The 19,671-nt window shown below is 36.5% G+C and overlaps 1 protein-coding gene across 1 annotated transcript in view; it reads left to right on the top strand.

The window, feature by feature from the left end:
* The window catches only part of CIR1 (corepressor interacting with RBPJ, CIR1), a 41,015-nt gene that overhangs the window by 10,216 nt on the left and 11,128 nt on the right, over window positions 1-19,671 (top strand). Inside the window, 5 exon segments of the mRNA XM_065928998.1 lie at window positions 93-166; window positions 757-767; window positions 855-919; window positions 1,564-1,612; window positions 2,431-2,548. Coding sequence (XP_065785070.1) covers window positions 93-166; window positions 757-767; window positions 855-919; window positions 1,564-1,612; window positions 2,431-2,548 — 317 coding nt within the window.

Raw genomic sequence — 19,671 nt, 5'->3', positions numbered from 1 at the left:
CCCTTAGAATTTAGGGGTATAAAGGGGCAGTTATTCTGCAGTTTTTTTCCTCCTAGAAAAATATTTGAAAACTTATCTCTTGTTTGATTTAGATTGCTAATGGGAGATGAACGTGTAAAGAATGGCCTTAATTTCATGTATGAGGCTCCACCAGGGGCTAAGAAAGGTACTTGCTTCATTTCCTTTTTTTTTAAGTCTTTGATGTGTTTGTCACTAAAGATTGAGAACTGTTATGACAGACATTTTTAGAAGTTGCTCTTCATCTTTTAATATTGATATTATTCTATAAAATCTTTTAAAATACTACAATCAATATAGTAGAATAAATACTAACAGTAATTCTCAAGTGTAATAATAATTTCATGACGTGTTCTTCAGGGAGGAAAATAAAATCTCAACATCACCAGAAGTATATTTATTCTTTTATAATTTGTGTCTTTAGTCCTTCTAGCTGAGTATATTTGTAAATAGAAGGCATAATATTCACTGTCAATGAAAAATATAGAAGTTTAAAGATCAGAAATTAATCTTTTGTTAAGATTAATTAAATACTGCCTCTTATTCAGTACTGTTTTTTATCCTACAGTGATTTGAATTTTATCTTGTGAAACAAGAAAAAAGTCATAGCAATACATTCTTAGAAGTTAGAATTAAATACCGTGATATCATAGTGTAGTATATAATAGCAGACTTTCATGTTGAAGTTTTTAACTTGACCTACCTTTTTTTCCTCCATATTTTTGATATGCAATCAAGAAAACAAAGAGGTAAAGTACTGCTTTCTATGTTTCGATTTATTTACAATAGATTGAAATTTTATGGAAAAACTGAAAGAATTTAATCAATGTTTTCAGAAAGAAGAAACAGAAGGAGAGACTGAATACAAATTTGAATGGCAGAAAGGGGCCCCACGAGAAAAGTAAGAACTGGTTTTCTTTTAAGATAAAATACGTATCATTAATTTTATCTGATGTGTGTGTGTGTTAGTTGCTTAGTCGTGTCTGACTCTTTGCAACCCCATAGACCACAGCCCACCAGGCCCCTCCGTCCATGGGATTCTCCAGGCAGGAACACTGGAGTGGGTTGCCATTTCCTTCTCCAAAAGGAGCTATAGAAAGAAAGAAAGTGAAGTCGCCCAGTCGTGTCCGACTCTGCGACCCCATGGACTGTAGCCTACCAGGCTCTTCTATCCATGAAATTTTCCAGGCAAGAGTACTGGAGTGGGTTGCCATTTCCTTCTCCAATTTTATCTGATATCCCATCCTTTGTTGCTTTTTATTCACCAGAGAAGGCAACTAATGTGAAAAGTTATTTTTAATGATTTGTCTTATGTAGCTAATTTGCTTGATCATGGTCTTTAGCTTTATTTTTGTCATTTTTTTAAAATCACGGATTATCAGACTGGATACTTGATAATAAAGTGGTGTTTGGAAATACTAATAGATTTTATGCTTGTATTTATTTACTAAAGTTGTACATTTCATAATTTACTTAGAACTATAAGACTGTTTTTAGTTTAATTATTATTATTAATATTGTTTGTACATTTTCTCTCCTTAATAGATATGCCAAAGATGACATGAACATCAGAGATCAGCCCTTTGGTATTCAGGCAAGTGACACATTTATTCTGTAAGAATAATTTTTTCAAAATAAACACTTCTTTATATTGTTATCCAAAGGTATTTAAGCTGAAAAGGGGCTCTATGGTTTCTCTTTGTGTCAGATAGTAGAAGAACTCGGAGAGAAAACATTAAATGTAGCAAAGATACAAATCCAAAAAGCAAATCATGATAAAAGAGGATTCAAAATTTTAAATTGAATTCAAATTCAAAATTTGAATTCATTAAATTCAAAAATGGTCTCTGCAGTTTTCAAGGAATTTGGAGAATTAGCTCATGGTCAAAAAATAAAACTTTTTGAACACTGCCGTACTTACTCATTTACATATTGTTTGTGGGTGTTTTCCTGCTATATTGGCAGAGTTGAGTGGTTGCGACAGAGACCTTTGGCCCATACAGCCTAAAATATTTACTGTCTGGCTTTTTACAGGAAAAGTTTGCTAGCCCTTGGTTTAGGAAATTGAAACCTCAAAGATTAACTTTTTTTGAATTAGAGAATTCCAGATTGAGACAGGACATCATTCTTTTTTGGTGTTTTACCATTTCTTTTTGGATTACATTGTTTTATTGACACCAGGTAACACTCAAAAAGAAATAGGATTCAGCTGAACTTTTAGACACAATTTATAGTAAAAGATTTTAGTGTTTGAATTACTTTTACCAAATATATGTGTAGAGTCTCTTTCCTTGGAGATCTTTTAAAAACAAGACTGATTTCAATTAAACTCTACAAGGAGTAAGGAGTTGAACAGTGGTTAGGTTCTTAGTATTTTAATAACCAAAATAATTAATGTTTACTATTTCTCAGGTTCGAAATGTGAGATGCATTAAATGTCACAAATGGGGTCACGTCAACACAGATCGAGAATGTCCTTTGTTTGGTCTTTCTGGAATTAATGCAAGTTCAGTTCCCACTGATGGCTCAGGTAGGCACTGGACATAATTTGTTTGTTCTATAATTTATATAGAGGACAAACAAAGCTAAAGTAACTTTTTTTTTTTAAGTCTGTCTTGTTATTGGTTTGATTTGGTTTGGTTTGGTTTTATGGGGTTAGGTCACATTTCCAAAATGGTCAATGGAAAACTCTGATTATATGTTTTGAATATGAAATTCTTTGTATTAGGATTTAATTTTTCTAGCCAAGGGCCCTATGAAATTGATGTTAAAAGTAACAGATATATTAAACATCATTTATCAGGTTGGTAACCTAACAACAGAAGGAAGAAATGGTTGTTTCTCATGTTTATGTCTTCCTGAGTTTTAGGACTAAGCTGAACTAGAAGCCACATTGCAGCTTTTGTTTCAGAGAGAAAATTGAATTTTAAAAGATGTTAAATATGTTAAAATTAATTTTTACTTGAAAGTTATTTACCTTCCTGCCTGTTATTGTCTACTTAAGAAAAATTGGTTGAATTTGGTGTAAATCATTTGAGTTCTTTTTATAAGAAGATATTAAAACTGAGAAGTTTTAACTTAAATTTCTCAGGGCCTTGTTAGTATGTTGTTCAAACAGCCACACTAATCCAACAATAATTCTTAATGAATCATAATAGCAATAACCTGCTTAACCCTGTAACCTTAAGTCATTTCACTTTTTATGAGTTTCAATTCTTTCATTTTAAAATAAAGGATGATAGTATAACTCAAGAGATTTTCCACATTTTTTTAAACAGCTGTAGAACCTTTTAAAATTTTTAAAAAATCCTACATGTAATCCAAAGTAAGCGTCTTGATTAGGGTGAAAGAGAAGAGTGAAAAAGTGGGCTTAAAACTCTGTATTAAAAAAACTTAAGATAAAGGCATCCGGTCCCATCACTTCCTGGCAAATAGAAGGGGAAAAGGTGAAAGCAGTGACAGATTTCCTCTTCTTGGGCTCTAAAATCACTGCAGGTGGTCACTGAAGCCATGAAATTGAGACAGCTACTTCTTGGCAGGAAAGCTATGACAAACCTAGACAGTTTTAAGAAGCAGAGACATCACTTTGCCAACAAAGGTCCATATAAGTCAAGACTATGGTCTTTCCAGTAGTCATGTACAGATGTGAGCTGGAAAGTAAAGAAGGCAGAGTGCTGAAAAATTGATGCCTTCGATCTGTGGTGCTGGAGAAGACTCTTAAGAGTCCTTTGGAAAGCAGGGAGACCAAACCAGTCAATCTTAAAGGAAATCAGCCCTGAATACTCTTTGGAAGGACTGATGCTGAAGCTCCAATACTTTGGCCACCTGATGTGGACAGCTGACTCATTGGAAAAGACCCTGATGCTGAGAAAGATTGAAGGCAGAAGGAGAAGAGGGCGACAGAGGATGAGATAGGTTGGATGGCTCACTCATTCAGTGCACATGTACTTGGGCAAACTCCGGGAGATGGTGAGGGACAGGAAAGCCTGGCGTGCTACAGTCCATGAGAATCACAAAGAGTCGGTCATGACCTGGCAACTAAACAACAGTCCCAGATGTAGAACATATAAAGGCAGAGCTGCCCTATTGAAGCAAATGCTCTAGGCATGAAGCTCCGTCCTCAGCTAATCTCAGCCTCTGATGCATCTCTTTGGACTCGGTGAGGCTTGCACTGCCACCTCTGAGCTCAAGGTTCACCCTCAGTTAGCAGGTGACCTTCAGGCTCTCTTCTATAACTAGAGATCAGGCTTACTTCCAGTAGGCCAGATGCAGGCTGTTGGACTCAAGATGCTAGTTCTCGTATTAGGAGTTTAGGAGTTTGATCCCTTGTCAAGTTTGACACTGTTTCATTAGTGGTGTTATGAATGTCAGGATGGGTAGAGGAAGTACACACAAAATACTACACGTGAATTTTTAAAAATCCTTATCTCTCTTTAAAACATTTTTAAAAACCACATCTTAAGGACCTCCCTGGGTCTAGTAGTTAAGAATCTGCCTGTCTATGCAGGGGACATAGGTTTTATCCCTGGTCCAAAAAGATCCCACATGCCATGGGGCAACTAAGTCATGTGCCACAACTGCTGAAGCCCATACATCCTGGAGCCTGTGCTCCGCATCAAGAAGCCCCAGCACTGCAACTAGAGAGTAGCCCCCACTCCCACAACTGGAGAAAAAAGCCTGAGTACCTTACCAACAACCCAGTGCAGCCAAAAAAACCCCACACATTTTAAGTAGAGGGAAAATTACTCAGTGGTAAGAGAATATGGATACAGACTCTTTGGTGTGACGATCTCTGACAAAAGAACATCCTGCTGATGCCACAGTGCAGGTGCTTTTAAAACCCCACATACTAGCTCCCCCTCCCCTGCCCTCACTCAACTGGTGAAAGAAGGGAAAGAAGTCGTCAAAGAGATAAAGCCCCAATGAAAAGGAAGGTGGAGTAGGATGAAGAACCCATTAGCACAGATATCTCTGAGCTCTACTTTTGGTAGTCACAGGGATCTGTTATTATGTTTGAAAGGTGTATTTTGTTTTATGGAAGGGGTTACATCTTTCTCATATTTCCCTTCGCTCCATCTTCATGGTGCCCTTCCAGCTGAATGACATCTGTGTTGGCTATGAAGAGGCAGTATCAGTGCTGTCTTTATTCTTCAGCCTTGTCTTACTCTGATCTGCTTGGAGAGAGTGAGTAGGATGAACACTGGGATACTAGGAGACTAGGGTATAGACTATAGACTGGGATAGCCCTTTATTTGGTAAGTGATACACCTACTTTTTCTTGAATCTATTTAGAAAGTCTACTAACAACAACCAAAAGAATTTACACTAAAGATTTAAAAGCATGACACATCAAGTGTTAGAGCAAGTGTGATAAAATGAACATTTTAATCCACTATTGATAAAGTGGAGATAAATTGATAAATTTGAAGAGTCATTTGATGTATCAAAAACCTATCAGAAACCTTAAGAACATACATATCATTTTACTGGAAATTCAACATCCAGGAATTTATAGTGAGAAAGTGATAAGGTAGATGCCCAAAGGTTTATGGTAGTGAAAGATTAGAAATAACCCTAAATAAACCTAATCAGTAAAGGGTTGGTAAAATAAATTCACTCATTTATTCAGCAATTAAGTATGGAGTAGTTACTCTGTGTCAGGCATTTTTCTAGGTTGTTGGAATATAGCCCCAAGACAGAAGTTCTTTCATTCTATTGGGAATGACAGAAAATAAACTAATAAGGAAGTACTATGCATTTATAAATTCTGTGATGAGAATTACATTGGATACTGTGGTAAGAACTAGTTGGGGAATAACTAGGTGAGGTGGTCAGGAAGGGCCCTCTCTGAGGAAGTGATATTAGGCTGAGACCTAGATGACAGGACAGTGCAACCATGTATTTGATATCTCAGGCAAAAGGAACAACCGTCCACAAAGAAGGAACTATGAATTCAGACTGTGAAGGTGTGGAGGTGCGTAGATGCCTGATTTGGAACCCCTGCTCTCTACTTAGTAGCCGTGGGACTTCAAGCAAGCTGTTAACTCCTCTGTGCCTCAGTTTGTGGTGTCTGTAAAATAGATATTATACTAGAACCTACCTCACAAGGTTGTTATGAAAACTAAATGAGTTAATACATGTGTAGTGCTTAGAATAAATAGTACCTAGCACATAGTAAGCACTGTATTAGTATATTTTTTAAAAATTAAGTATGGGAAAAAAAATTAATTATGGGACTTCGCTGGTGGTTCAGTGACTCCATGCTTTCACTAAGACTCCATGCTTCCACTGCAGGGGACATGGGTTTGATCCCTGATCAGAGATCCAAGATGATGCACGGCATGGCCAAAAAAATATATTAAAAAATAAATTAATTATGGAATTAATTGGAATACCAGTGTAGCCAAAATGGAATACCATATAGCCATTAGATAAGATATATGAATTGAGCTGTTGATCTGTGTTGACACATGAGGATGTACCAGGATATATCAAGTGAAAAAAAGAGGAAGCAGTATTTCAAATTTCTTAAATCCTGTCTTACTTTTCTAAGAATACCTCAAAGCACTGAACTCTATGAGAGTTTAAGGTAAAAATAGATCAGTAACTTTCACTATCTATGATACCACATAAGATGAAAGTTACTGATCTATTTCTGATGTACTGTCTGAGTTGAAAGCCATCAGCTTTCAACTATATGTAAGAACAACTGAAGGTTTGGGAAATAGGTCCTTGTTTGTTTAAATTATGTTTTACTAATAATACACGGTCATGAAATTGTCCCATGGGAATAGTCTTGGATATGTCCCAAGGTTTTGTTGTAAAGCATTGTGTAAGAGAACCTAAATAAATAATAAAAGAATATTACATGAATAATTATGGGATATTGTCACACAGGAATACTATACTATGCAACCATTGAAAAATGATAGGAAGATTTCTTAATGAATGGATAGTGTTTATAACATTTGGTCAGATAAAGCAGATTATAAAACAAGGTAGCTAGCTACATGGATTCCATTCATTTTTCTCTTTACATCTTTAAGCAGACATATAGAGAGATGCTTTTAGAAAAATAAAAATGCCTGGAAGGAGATAGACTAAAATATTAACAGTGGTTACACATTTATAATTTTTAAATGAATATTAGAGGAATTAAAACATACATAGAAATAAATTATTTAAAATGGTATTGTTCACTTAATACCTTTTAAAGTTTGACCTGAATTTAGCAGTACCACTTAACTAACATTAATAGAAACTCCTAAAGGGTTTCTCAAAAACAAAATCAAAAATACTGTGCTGTATCAAATAGGAAAGCAAATAATGATGTTATATTCTGAATTTGAATGTAATGAAAAATAAACTGGCCAATTTCCTAATCCACTTGCTGATTCAAGCTAAAAAATCTTTTCATTTAAAAAAACCACCTATTGAATAATGTCTCACCAGTGAATAGAGATTATTTTTGCAATAAGGCAATTTCAGTGGATGTGGTTATCATGGGATAATCACACCCCTGGGGTACAGCCTTGTGCCTGTAATCTCCCAGGAGTGTAATTATTTCATGATAACTGCACCCCCTGGTGTTACATTATTTCTATTATGAAATTCTTAGTTTAGTATATAAAGTAACTTACTTTGATCACTGGAAACTGCAAGGTGCTGTTAGAATATTCCAGCTGTGAGGTTTACAGAGACCAGCTATAAGATTTACTTCTCCTTTACAAAGTTAAATTAGGCAATCAAAATACTTCTCTTGGCTAAGCTGGTTTAGAATATCTTTTCTACTGATAAGATCATCTTAACTTTGTAAGTTTTTGTACACTCTAGATACATCAAAATTATATATAAAACTTGTAAGCTTCAGTGGTGACCGAATATTTGTAAAATATTTTTATAGTACAACATAACTAAATGCCTAGCTCACTGGCCTTTTGTTTATGCTCTGTAGGCCTTAATCCTGTCATTGCCTCTTACCTTCTGTTACTTACTCATATTTTTAATGTAAATTGAAACTAGCATTTTTTTAAATACATAGTGGTGCTTTTCAACAAAGCAAGTAGGGTTTTTTTCTGTTTTCTTTTTTTGGCTTTAATAGAGTGAATGGTCACATATATCTGTATGTCTCTTAATCTTTTTGTTTGTTTTGTTTCAGTCTTGTTTGTGTTTTTTCTTAATAGACTTTATTTTTTAGAGCAGTTTTAGGTTCATAGCAAAATTGAGAGAAAAGCACAGAGACTTCCCATATACCACCTGCCCCCACAAATACGTAACCTCTCCCGTTATCAGCATCCCCCATCAGAGTGGTACATTTGTTGTAGTTGATGAACCTACATTGACACATCGTCATTATCCAAAGGCCATAGTTTACCATAGGTCTCACTCTTGGCATTGTGCCTTCCGTAGGTTTGGACAAATGTATGATGGCATGTATCTACCCAGTATAGGCTCATACAAAGTAGTTTCACTGCCCTAAAAAATCATCTGTGCTCTGAGCATTCGTCCCTCCCTCCCTTCTAATCCCTGACAACCACTGATCTTTTTACTCTCTCCATAGTTTCACCTTTTTCTGAAGGTCATGTTGTTGGAAGCATACTGTATGTAGCCTTTTAAGATTGACTTCCTTCACTTGTGTATGTTAAGGCACTTCAATTGTGTCTGACTCTTTGCGACACTGAACTGTAGTCCCCCAGGCTTCTCTGTCCATGGGATTCTCCCTCCAGGCAAGAATACTGGCGTGGGTTGCCATTTCCTTCTCCAGGGGATCATCCCAACCCAGGGATCAAACCCATGTCTCTTATGTCTCCTGCATTGGTAGGTGGATTCTTTACAACTAGCATCACTGGGGAAGCCCTTCTTTAACTTAGTAATATGCATTTAAGGTTCCTCCATGTCTTTTCATGGCGTATTAGCTCATTTCTTTATAGTGCTGAATAATAGCCCATTGTCTGGATGTACCACAGTTTATTGATCCATTCACCTGCTGAAGCACATCTTGGTTGCCATGTTTTGACAGTTACAAATAAAGCTGCTATATTAATATCTACATGCAGGTTTTTATGTGGTTATAAGTTTGCAACTTGTTTAAGTAAATATGAAGGAACATAATTGCTGGATCATGTGGTAAGAATATATTTAGTTTTATAAGAAGCTCCCAAACTGTCTTCCAAAGTAGGGCACCATTTTGCATTCCCACCAACAATGAATGAGAGCTCCAGTTGCACCACATCTTCATCAGCAGTTGGCATTGTCAGTGTCAGGAATTTTGGTCATTCTAGTTGGTGTAGAGTGATATCTTGTTGTTTTATTTTGCACTTCCCTGATGACATATTATTCAGCACATCTTTTTATATGCTTACTTACCATCTGTATATCTTCTTGATGAGGTGTCTGTTAAGGCCTTTGGCCCATTGTTTAAAACTGGGTTATTTTCTTATTGTTGACTTTTAAGAATTCTTCATGTAACTGGGGTATCAATCCTTTATCAGATGTGTCTTCTGCAGATATTTTCTCCAGGTTTGTGGCTTGTCTTTTCATTTCTTTGAAAAATGTTTTTTTAACAGCTTTATTGAGTTACAGTTTATATACCATACAGTTCACCCATTTGAAGTATACAGTTCAGTGGCTTTGAATTTGTATATTCACAGAGTTGTCCATCCATTAGGATAGTCAATTTTAAAACATTTTCACTTCTTCAAAATGAAACCCCACATTCCTCGGTTCTTATCCCCAACCCTCCCCAGTCCTAGGCAAGCATTTGTCTACTTTCTGCTTTTTTTTTTTTTTAATTGCCTATTCTGGAAATTTCATATAGACAGAACCACACAATATGTAGGAAAGAAAAATTTCACACTTTTACACAAAATTGCCTTGCTTCTGCCTACCCGAATCACATAGCTCCCAGTGTCCTCTCTCCACAGTCTTCCAATGTCATCTTCCTTACATGTTGATGTACACCAGTACGCACAGAGCCAGGGAAGCTCATCCATGCCATATAGAGTTTTCATTAGGGATTAATTACATAGGCATGGTTCGCTGAATCATTGGCCATGTGGTTGAACTCAATCTCTTGTCCCTCTCCCTTCCCCTGGAGGTCAGGCTGACATGTGGCTCAAAGCTCCAACCCTCTACTCCCATGGTTGGCCTTTCTCCTGTGGCCGGCCCCATCCTGACTCATCTCCTTGGCATAAGCGTTTTAGGCGCTCACCATGACACTCTATCACTCAGGAAATCTCCAATATTTAGAGGCTCCCTTCCACAAACTGTGGACAGAGGCTCCCAAGTTCTTTATTATACAGCAGTTGTATTTTCATTTAGTTCAAAATATTAAGTTTCTCTTGAGATTTCTTCTATCTGTGTGTTATTTATAAGTGTGTTTATTTAATCTCCAAATATTTTGCAATTTTCTGGTGATCATTCTATTACTGGTTTCTAGTTTAATTCCATTTTGGTCTCAGAGCACTCTTTGTATGATTTCCGTTCTTTTATAAATGTTAAGGTTATGACTCAGAATGTAGTCTTGTTCATTAAAAAAAAAAAAGAATGTAGTCTTGGTGACTCTTCCATATGAGCTTGAGAAGAATGTATATTCTGCTTTGATTGGTTGAAATACTCAATAAATAATAACTAGATCCAGTTGATGGGAACTGTACTCTTCAACTATGTCCCACTGATTTTCTGCCTGGTAGTTCTGTCACTTTCTGATAGAGGAGTCCTGAAGTTCACTCCAACTGTAACAGAGGATTTGTCTATTTCTAAAAACATTTATATTAGTTTTGGCCTCACATATTTTAATACTGTCTTACTAGGTGCATACACATTTGGAATTGTTATGTCTTTGAGAATGTGCCCTGTTTTCATTATGTAATTGTCTCTGTTTATCTTTCATAAAGGATTGGTCTGAAAGCATATTCCTTGGTCTGAAATATGCTTTATATGAAAATAATGTGATACTCCAGCTTTATTTTATTAGTGTTAGCATGGTATATCTTTCTCTGTATCCTTACTTTTAATCTGTCTTTTTTTTCCCTCAGTGTCTTTAAACTGGGTTTCTTTTTTTTTAAAGACTGAAAATTTTTATTGAAAAGTCATATAATCAAGGCAGTCAAAACTAAAAGTTAAAAAGCATAAACATTACAGAAACAAAAATGAAAACAATCTCTATAGTTTTTGTATCTACCTAATAGTTCCAGAAAAACATCTATTTCTGCTTTATTGACTATGCCAAAGCCTTCAACTGTGTGGATCACAATAAACTGTGGAAAATTCTGAAGGAGATGGGAATACCAGACCACTTGACCTGCCTCTTGAGAAACCTGTATGCAGATCAGGAAGCAAAAGTTAGAACTGGACATGGAACAAAAGACTGGTTCCAAATAGGAAAAGGAGTATGTCAAGGCTGTATATTGTCACCCCACTTATTTAACTTATATGCAGAGTACATCATGAGAAACGCTGGGCTGGAAGAAGCACAAGCTGGAATCAAGATTGCTGGGAAAAATATCAATAACCTCAGATATGCAGATGACATCACCCTTATGGCAGAAAGTGAAGAGGAACTAAAAAGACTCTTGATAAAAGTGAAAGAGGAGAGTGAAAAAGTTGGCTTAAAGCTTAACATTCAGAAAACTAAGATCATGGCATCTGGTCCCATCACTTCATGGGAAATAGATGGGGAGACAGTGGAAACAGTGTCAGACTTTATTTTTTTGGGCTCCAAAATCACTGCAGATGGTGACTGCAGCCATGAAATTAAAAGACGCTTACTCCTTGGAAGGAAAGTTATGACCAACCTAGATAGCATATTAAAAAGCAGAGACATTACTTTGCCAACAAAGGTCCGTCTGGTCAAGGCTATGGTTTTTCCAGTGGTCATATATGGATGTGAGAGTTGGACTGTGAAGAAAGCTGAGCACCGAAAAATTGATGCTTTTGAACTGTGGTATTGGAGGAGACTCTTGAGAGTCCCTTGGACTGCAAGGAGATCCAACCAGTCCATCCTGAAGGAGATAAGTCCTGGGTGTTCATTGGAAGGACTGATGCTGAAGCTGAAACTCCAGTACTTTGGCCACCTCATGGGAAGAGTTGACTCATTGGAAAAGACCCTGATGCTGGGAGGGATTGGGGGCAGGAGGAGAAGGGGACGACAGAGGATGAGATGGCTGGATGGCATCACCGACTCGCTGGACATGAGTTTGAGTAAACTCTGGGAGTTTGTGATGGACGGGAGGCCTGGCGTGCTGCGATTCATGGGGTCGCAAAGAGTTGGACATGACTGAGCGACTGAACTGAACTGAAGAGTTTTAATTCTGATTTCATGTAAATAATTGTCTAGCAATTAATAAATCAATTTTAATAAAACTGAAAGATCAAAAGATACCTTCGGCAAGTACTAAATCATACTGCTGATGTAATGCTTTATTACTTTATTTTATTTATTATTTATTAGTTTACTTTAATCTTAAATGGAACAATAAGCAATTAAGAATAAATTCCAATTTCAAAAGATGGTTTAAATTCTGTAAAATGTTCCACATATGCACTGAATTTGGTCAAGTGGTCTCACAGAAGGTCTGACGGATGATGGAGTCAAGAGCCACGACTCCCTCACTGGAAGGGGCCGAGCGCCTGGAGGGGGAACCGATGGCAGGCCTGGATAAGTCTGCAGATGAAGGAGGGCGAGGAAGGGCGGGGGAGTTCTTTCTCACAGCTTCCTTGTGATGTAGGAGGTGAGGTTATTGACAAAGAGGGACGGAAAGAGGTGGGGCTTAGGGATTTAAGAATAATACAGTCTGATGGAGGGTTGAGAGCCGACTAGGGAAACAGCACAGTAAACTGAGGCAGGACGAGACACCACTTTTAAGACGCCCTAAGCTGGGTTCCTTGTAGGAACATATAGTTGGAGGTTTTTTTAATCTATTATGGATACCATTGGATTAACATCTACCATGTTTATAATTGTTTTCTATTTGTCTCCCTTGTTCTTTTTGTCTTCCATTCTTTCCTTTCTCTGGTTTTAATCAAGTATTTTATGTGATTCCATTTTCTGTCCTCTCATAGCATATCATTTATGCTTAATTTTTTTTTAATTTTAGTTGCTGTCCTAGAATTTCCAGTATACATTTAGAACTAACCTAAGTCCACTTGCAGGTAACTCTATACCACTTCACATGTAGTACCAGTGCTTGTAACAGTCTTACACCAGTCTCATAACAGAGTAAACCAATTGGGTGCAATTCCTTCCTCCTATCTCTTGCAACATTGCTGCATATGTTTCATTTATCCATAGTTATTAATATAATGCATCCAATTTATTACTGCAGTTATCATTTTGAATAAGGTGTTATGTGTTAGATCATTTAAGAATAAGAACAATAAAATATTTATCTTACTTGTATTTCTTCTTTTGAAGGATAATTTACCGGATACTGGGTAATTTCTATATTTGTGGGTTTTTCCTTTCAACCTTTAAATATTTTAGTCTACTCCTTACTTGCATGGTCTCTCAAGAGAAGTCTCATAGGATTCTTATCCTTCTTCTTCTCTTAAGTTTTTTTCCCCCTCTGACATCTTTCATCTTACTCTGCACCTTTGGTTTTCTGCAGTTTGAATATCATATCCCTGGTATGGATTGTTTTGTATTTATACTACTTGGTGTTCTCTGAACTTCCTGGATTTGTGTTTGGGTGTCTGTCACTAGTGTTGAAAAATCTTGGCCATTAGTATTTCAGATTTTTTTCCCCATTCTTTTCCCTTATCTCTTTCTGGTATTCCTATTGTACGTATGTTACACCTTTTGTAATTGTCCTACAGTTTTTGGATATTCTGACTCCCTCAAGCCCGTTTTTTTTTTTTTTTTTTTTTTTTCTACTCAGTTTGAGAAGCTTCTGTTCACCTATCTTAAAAGCTTATTGATTCTTTCCTCAGGTATGCCTAGTCTGCTTATGAGCTCATCAAAGGCATTCTTTATTTCTGTTAGTGTCTTTTTTTTCCTATTATTTCTATTAGATTCTTTCTCAGAGTTTCCATCTCTCTGCTCACATTACCCATCTGTTTTGCATGCTGTCCACTTTTTCTGTTAGAGCCCTTAGCATATGAATCTTGTTATTTTAGATTCCCAATCTGATAATTCCAGAATCTTTATTATAGCTGAGTTTGATTCTGATGCTTGCTTTGTCTCTCCAGACTATGGTTTTTACCTCCTAGCAAACTTAAAATTTTTGGTTGAAAGCCAGACATACTATATGAGGTAGACAGAACCAAGGTAAAGAGGCCTTTAGAGTGAGGTTTTCTGTTTATCTGGCTAGGAGTTAGATTCTGTTTACTCTTTGTTGTCGCTGTAAATTTTAAAGGGTAAATTCCCTCTGGTGTCCTTATTTTTGTCTCCTCTGTTATCTTTGGGTTTTCCTACAGATTCTGTTAATAGAGGCTGAGCCTGGCTTCAGTTGTAATCCGTTAATTTACAGGAACCCTACTGATGCAGTGGTAGGGTATGAGGGAAAGAAGGGGAAACATTTCATCGATATAGTTCTATGACTAAGTTTCACTCTTTTTTTTTTTTTTTTTAAGTTTCACTCTTTTAGTGAGCCTCTGCCCCTGGGCTGTAACCTTCACAAATGTTTCTCAGCTTTTTTCCCTTCACCTCGTACAGCTTCTCTCTTCCCTCACATAGGTTATTGTGGTTGTTGCTTGGTCAGTAAGTCGTGTTCAACTCTTTGCGACCCCATGGATGGTAGCCCGCTAGGCTCCTCTGTCCATGGGTTTTCCAGGCAAGAATACTAGAATGGGTTGCCATTTCCTTCTCCAGGGAATCTTCCTAACCCAAGACTCTAACCCACGTCTCCTGCATTGGTAGGCAGATTCTTTACCACTGAGCCATAGCTTCCTTTGAGGTTAAGCACTTGTTCAAGGCAACAAAATGCTCTGGGCATATTTCAATATAGTTACTTCTCCCTTCCCACTATTGGAAGGGAAGTACAAGGGGATTGTTCTTTGGTGTTGACAGTGAGAACTTGATGGGGTTTGTGGAAGTAAAGCTCACAAAAGTGCTGGGGCCCTTTTAAGGTTGGGCCCCAGGAATTTTCATCTCTTAAGCTAGTCCTTGCCCAGGCTCCGGTAGTCGGTTATCATCTAGGTATTTCTACCAGTTGCTGGCTGTTGGTGTCTGATCCAGATAAGTTGAGTCTCTGTATTGCTTTTAAGTCTGAGTTGCCATATATTTAAAGTTACTTTGCCATTTTTTTAAACTTAGCTGTAATTTAAGAGTATTTGGAACTAACTATATGATACCATGGTAAATTTCACATTTCTAATAAAACTAAATTTTAAATTCAAAATGGTGTCACTGGGTATCTTGACATATACAAAATTTCTTTCTCTGTATCAATGCCTAAGTTAGAGTTCCAGCCATTCCTCTAACAGCCAAAATGGTGTTTGATATTTAATGTTTTAAGTGTCTCTATCCATTCTTGTTTATGCCAAAGCTTTTAGTGTGCTTAAACAATATGAAAATTAATAAATAGATTAAATTGAGGTATTATTTTATGCTTGGTGAAAACATTTGTTTGCGTGTCAGTACTATTTTCCTTGCCTTATTTCCCCTAAGATTTGATTGAGTTTTTCTTGAAGAATGTTACACGAAGCTATAGTACTGATAGCAGTTTTCTGCAACAGAGCGCCCACATGCTGCCCCTCCATCTTCCCACCAGTCTTTCACGTGGGAGGAGGTTTTGTTGCTTGAGAACCTCTTTGGAAAATTTAACAAAATAATTGTCTGATCATAAGCTTGTAGTAGAAAGACACCTAGGAACATGCTGGAGTGATTTTCTTTAGAAAGATGATAAACTCAGTTGACCATCTGGCCTATCCCACTGTATCTGTTACTGAGTTCTTCTGTGTAATGCTTTGAAGAAGTTGAATCCTCCCAGCATAGCCACTGAGACAACATTACATCTGATGGCAGAATTTTTTTTTAAATCCTTCAACATAATTCTACTGCAGAAAAAGTATTACCAGAATCTCTTTAAAGCTAAGCTCCTCAAGTAGGCAGATATTGAAACTAATAAAGGATTGACCTCAAAATAAAGAAGGAAGGTTAGACACCATTTCTTCTCTTCTTTAATATGTAGTTGTGTGATTTTTTTGTTATGGAGTTGTGTGAGCTCTTTGTATATTTTGAAAATTAAGCCCTTGTTGGTCATTACTCATCCATAAAATAGAATAAAATAATGGTCTTTGCAGCATGTGGATGACATAGAGATTATACTAAGGGAAGTAAGCAGACAGGGAGACAAATATTATATGATATCATTTGTATGTGAAATATAAAAAAATAGTATGAACTTATTTACAAAACAGAAATAGACTCACATAGGAAACAAAACTGTATGGTCACCAAAGGGTAACCAGTAAAACCTGTCAGTTCTTAGTATTTAAAAGGTCAGATCGATGCTCTTGACCAGTGAGTAATTTTGAACTGTCTGTAAGCACTGGTATAATTCAGTGATTAAATTTGTTGTTAGAGTGGCTGTTCCTTAAAATTCCGTTGATATTAACAAATTAATTGCAGTCCTGTTCTTTCAGTAAATGGCTCAGCTCTGTGTTAAAAGGCGTCTGTGATGCTAGTGGAGGCTATACCTACCATAATCTCAGAGGGGTATTAATGATTCTCAGATCACAGTCATAACTCTTTTACATGACTCTTCCTGTTAATATCATTCCATCTACGCAAGGTCTGCCAACGTCAAGTAAAGGAAATTAGTGATTACCTGGGAAAAGGAGAATGGATGATATGTAGTCTACCTGGTCTAGGTAGTCTACCTACCTAGAAATAATAATTCTCCCCAAATCAAACTTAACATGAATCTTCATCACATTCCACTTACTTACAATGCCTATGTTTTGCCTTTTCCTAAATCTTATATTAAGAGTTTGAAAGTCAAACTCACTTTCTAATTCTTTCCTAGAAAGTATTGCTTTTCTGAAATAGGTACTGTATCTCATTTATCTTTGTATTCCCAATTCTTTGCACAATGTACATGCTTAGTAAATAATAGTTTAGTTAGTGACTGAATAGTTAGGCTTTGTTAACTATACTAAACATCTTATTTATCATCTTATTCTCTGAATATATCTTATAACACAAATTTACAATTTATATATTTCCTATTCTTTTATATGAACTAACTTTCCCAAAAAGGTTATAAGCTTGAAAGCAAAAACCAAGTTCTCTATTCTTTATTTCTCAAGTACCCAGTGAGATAAAATAATAAGCCCTCAGTAATACTTAATATTGATTTGTAAAATCAGTTTCTATGTAAAATTACAACTCCTTATGCAGGGGTCTCTCCATGGCTTTTTTTGTTTTTTTTTAATTGTAAAACAGTATTATACTTAAGAGACCCTCCAACTGGCCACCGTTCGCCGTCCTCCAGTGGGTACTGCGGCCATGCAGTATCACATAGGAAGACCAGGTGTGTCTTCTTTAAGCCCTGGGGATCAAATCTATCCCAGTTTTTCAGGATACAGTTCAAAGGAGTGAGGCTGAAATTGTTAGCTCCCTTGTCCTGAAGGATCCCGGACGAGCCCCTAAGATGAAAGGTTGTTGCTGAACGATGAGACTCGGGATTCTTGGCCTCCGGAGGAGATGAATTCAATCCGGGGCCAGAGACGAGGCTGGATCGCTCAGAGCTTTTGTGTAATAAAGTTTTATTAAAGTATAAAGGAGATGGAGAAAGCTTCTGACATAGGCATCAGAAGGGGACAAAAGAGTACACTCTCCATGGTTTTAGAGAGACCTAGTTGAGAAATGTAGTGACAGTCTGTAGTAACTTAGTCATTCAGTAATTACTGTTGAATGTTGTTTTTGGTGGTTAGTCACCAAGCCGTGTCCAACTCTTTGCAACCCCATGGACTGTAGCCCGCCAGGCTTCTCTGTCCATGGGATTTCCCAGGCAAGAATACTGGAGTGGATTGCTGTTTTCTTCTCCAGGGGATTTTCCCCACCCAGGGATCAAACTAATGTCTCCTGCCATTGGCAGGCAGTTTCTTTACTGCTGAGCCACGAGGAAAAATGCACTGTTGACTGACTTGATATATTTTTAAGTAAAATTCACTGGTCTTAAATGTAGTTTGAATTTGACAGATATGTGCATCCATGTAACCAGTTTCTCCAACAAGATCCAGAGCATAGAGCATTGTTGTCACCTAGTAAATACCCTTCAGTCCCTTTCCAGTTGGCCTCTTCCACCTACAGCTACCACTCTTAATTTCTAATCCCATATGTTACTTTTACCTGTTCATGATCTTCATATAGATGGAATCATCCAGTATGTGTTCTTCTTTGACTCAACATAATGTTTTTGAAGTTCATGGATGCATTTCTTTTCAAGAGTGTTCATACTCATAACTTCTTTAAAAACTTAGTGCTGACTTCTAATACTTCATATTCATCACAACACAAATGATTTTTATTTGTTCTCTAGGACTGTGAATTCACTTTATTATCTTTATCACTTTATCATAATATTTAGTGATAGATGTATCATCACTGAAATATCTGCATGTAAATTAAGTTGAAAATGTAAAGACATAATCAAATGAAACTCAAATATCAAAGTTGTTTTTAATACAGAGTTTTTCACTAGCATACAATAAGAGTAGTTTTATCTGTCTTTGCTTTTGTGTATTTTCCAGACACACAGACAAAAATGAAATGTTTAATTTTTCCTTTGTGTTGTATGTCTTAATAAAGATCAGATTAGCTTTCTTCAGTATGAACTTGGATAAGGGCAGTAAGAAACCCTATTGTTTCCAAGCTCTATGAAGATGAACTGGCAATGTGTCAGGCAAATTCCCAGTATGGAGCAGTTTTATTACAATTCAGTACAATTGGTTCTTGCATAACCTTTAGAAAATCATACATAAAACATTCTCATCTATATAAATAAAAATCACCCACACACTTTATTAATAGCTTTGTTCACTTTTTCCCTGGGACGTGTGCTGCACGCTCCTACTGTGCCCCCCTTTTCAGTCTTTTTTTAAGATAACTTTCTATAAGCTTTCTTTAAAGCAAAAAGGCTAGGTAATATTAGGAATCAAATACAAGTATAAGATAATTTCGATAATTCTCCCTCTTGATCACATACATAACTAGTGTTTCTAAGCGTCCTTTTTACATTTAGTGACAGGGAGTGTGGATTTTTCACAATATATAGTCAGTTTAACTTCAAGAAAGAAAGAAGAAATAAATGTCATACTTTACATGAAAATAAGAATCATAATTTATTTGTGATGTGTTTGGGGGTTTATTTTCAAACATATACATTGGTAAGGTTTTTGTCACTGTTAGTATGACCACAGTAAATAGCATGGTGAAAGCAAGAACATACCAAGTTGAAGTCTCACCCTTTTTTCCTTAGTCTAGTTCATTAGCAAAAATGTGTTTGTTTTCAGGTGTCATTTTCCTGAATCCCAATTTTAGAAAACCTTCCATTATTCCCCTAAAGTATGTGTTATAAAATACCCAGATAATTTAATAATAAGCCTTTAGATCCAACTGCTAATTTACAGGAAATACAAGGGTCAAAAGAACATTAAATGACATCACTGCCCAGAATGGGGGAAATTCTGCAGGAAAAATGACCCAGT

This window comes from Muntiacus reevesi, chromosome 3 (genome assembly GCF_963930625.1).
Source record: "Muntiacus reevesi chromosome 3, mMunRee1.1, whole genome shotgun sequence".
In the NCBI taxonomy this organism is placed as follows: Eukaryota; Metazoa; Chordata; class Mammalia; order Artiodactyla; family Cervidae; genus Muntiacus; species Muntiacus reevesi.
Note: the sequence above shows the minus strand (reverse complement) of the source record. Positions and strands in the feature narration are given on the sequence as shown.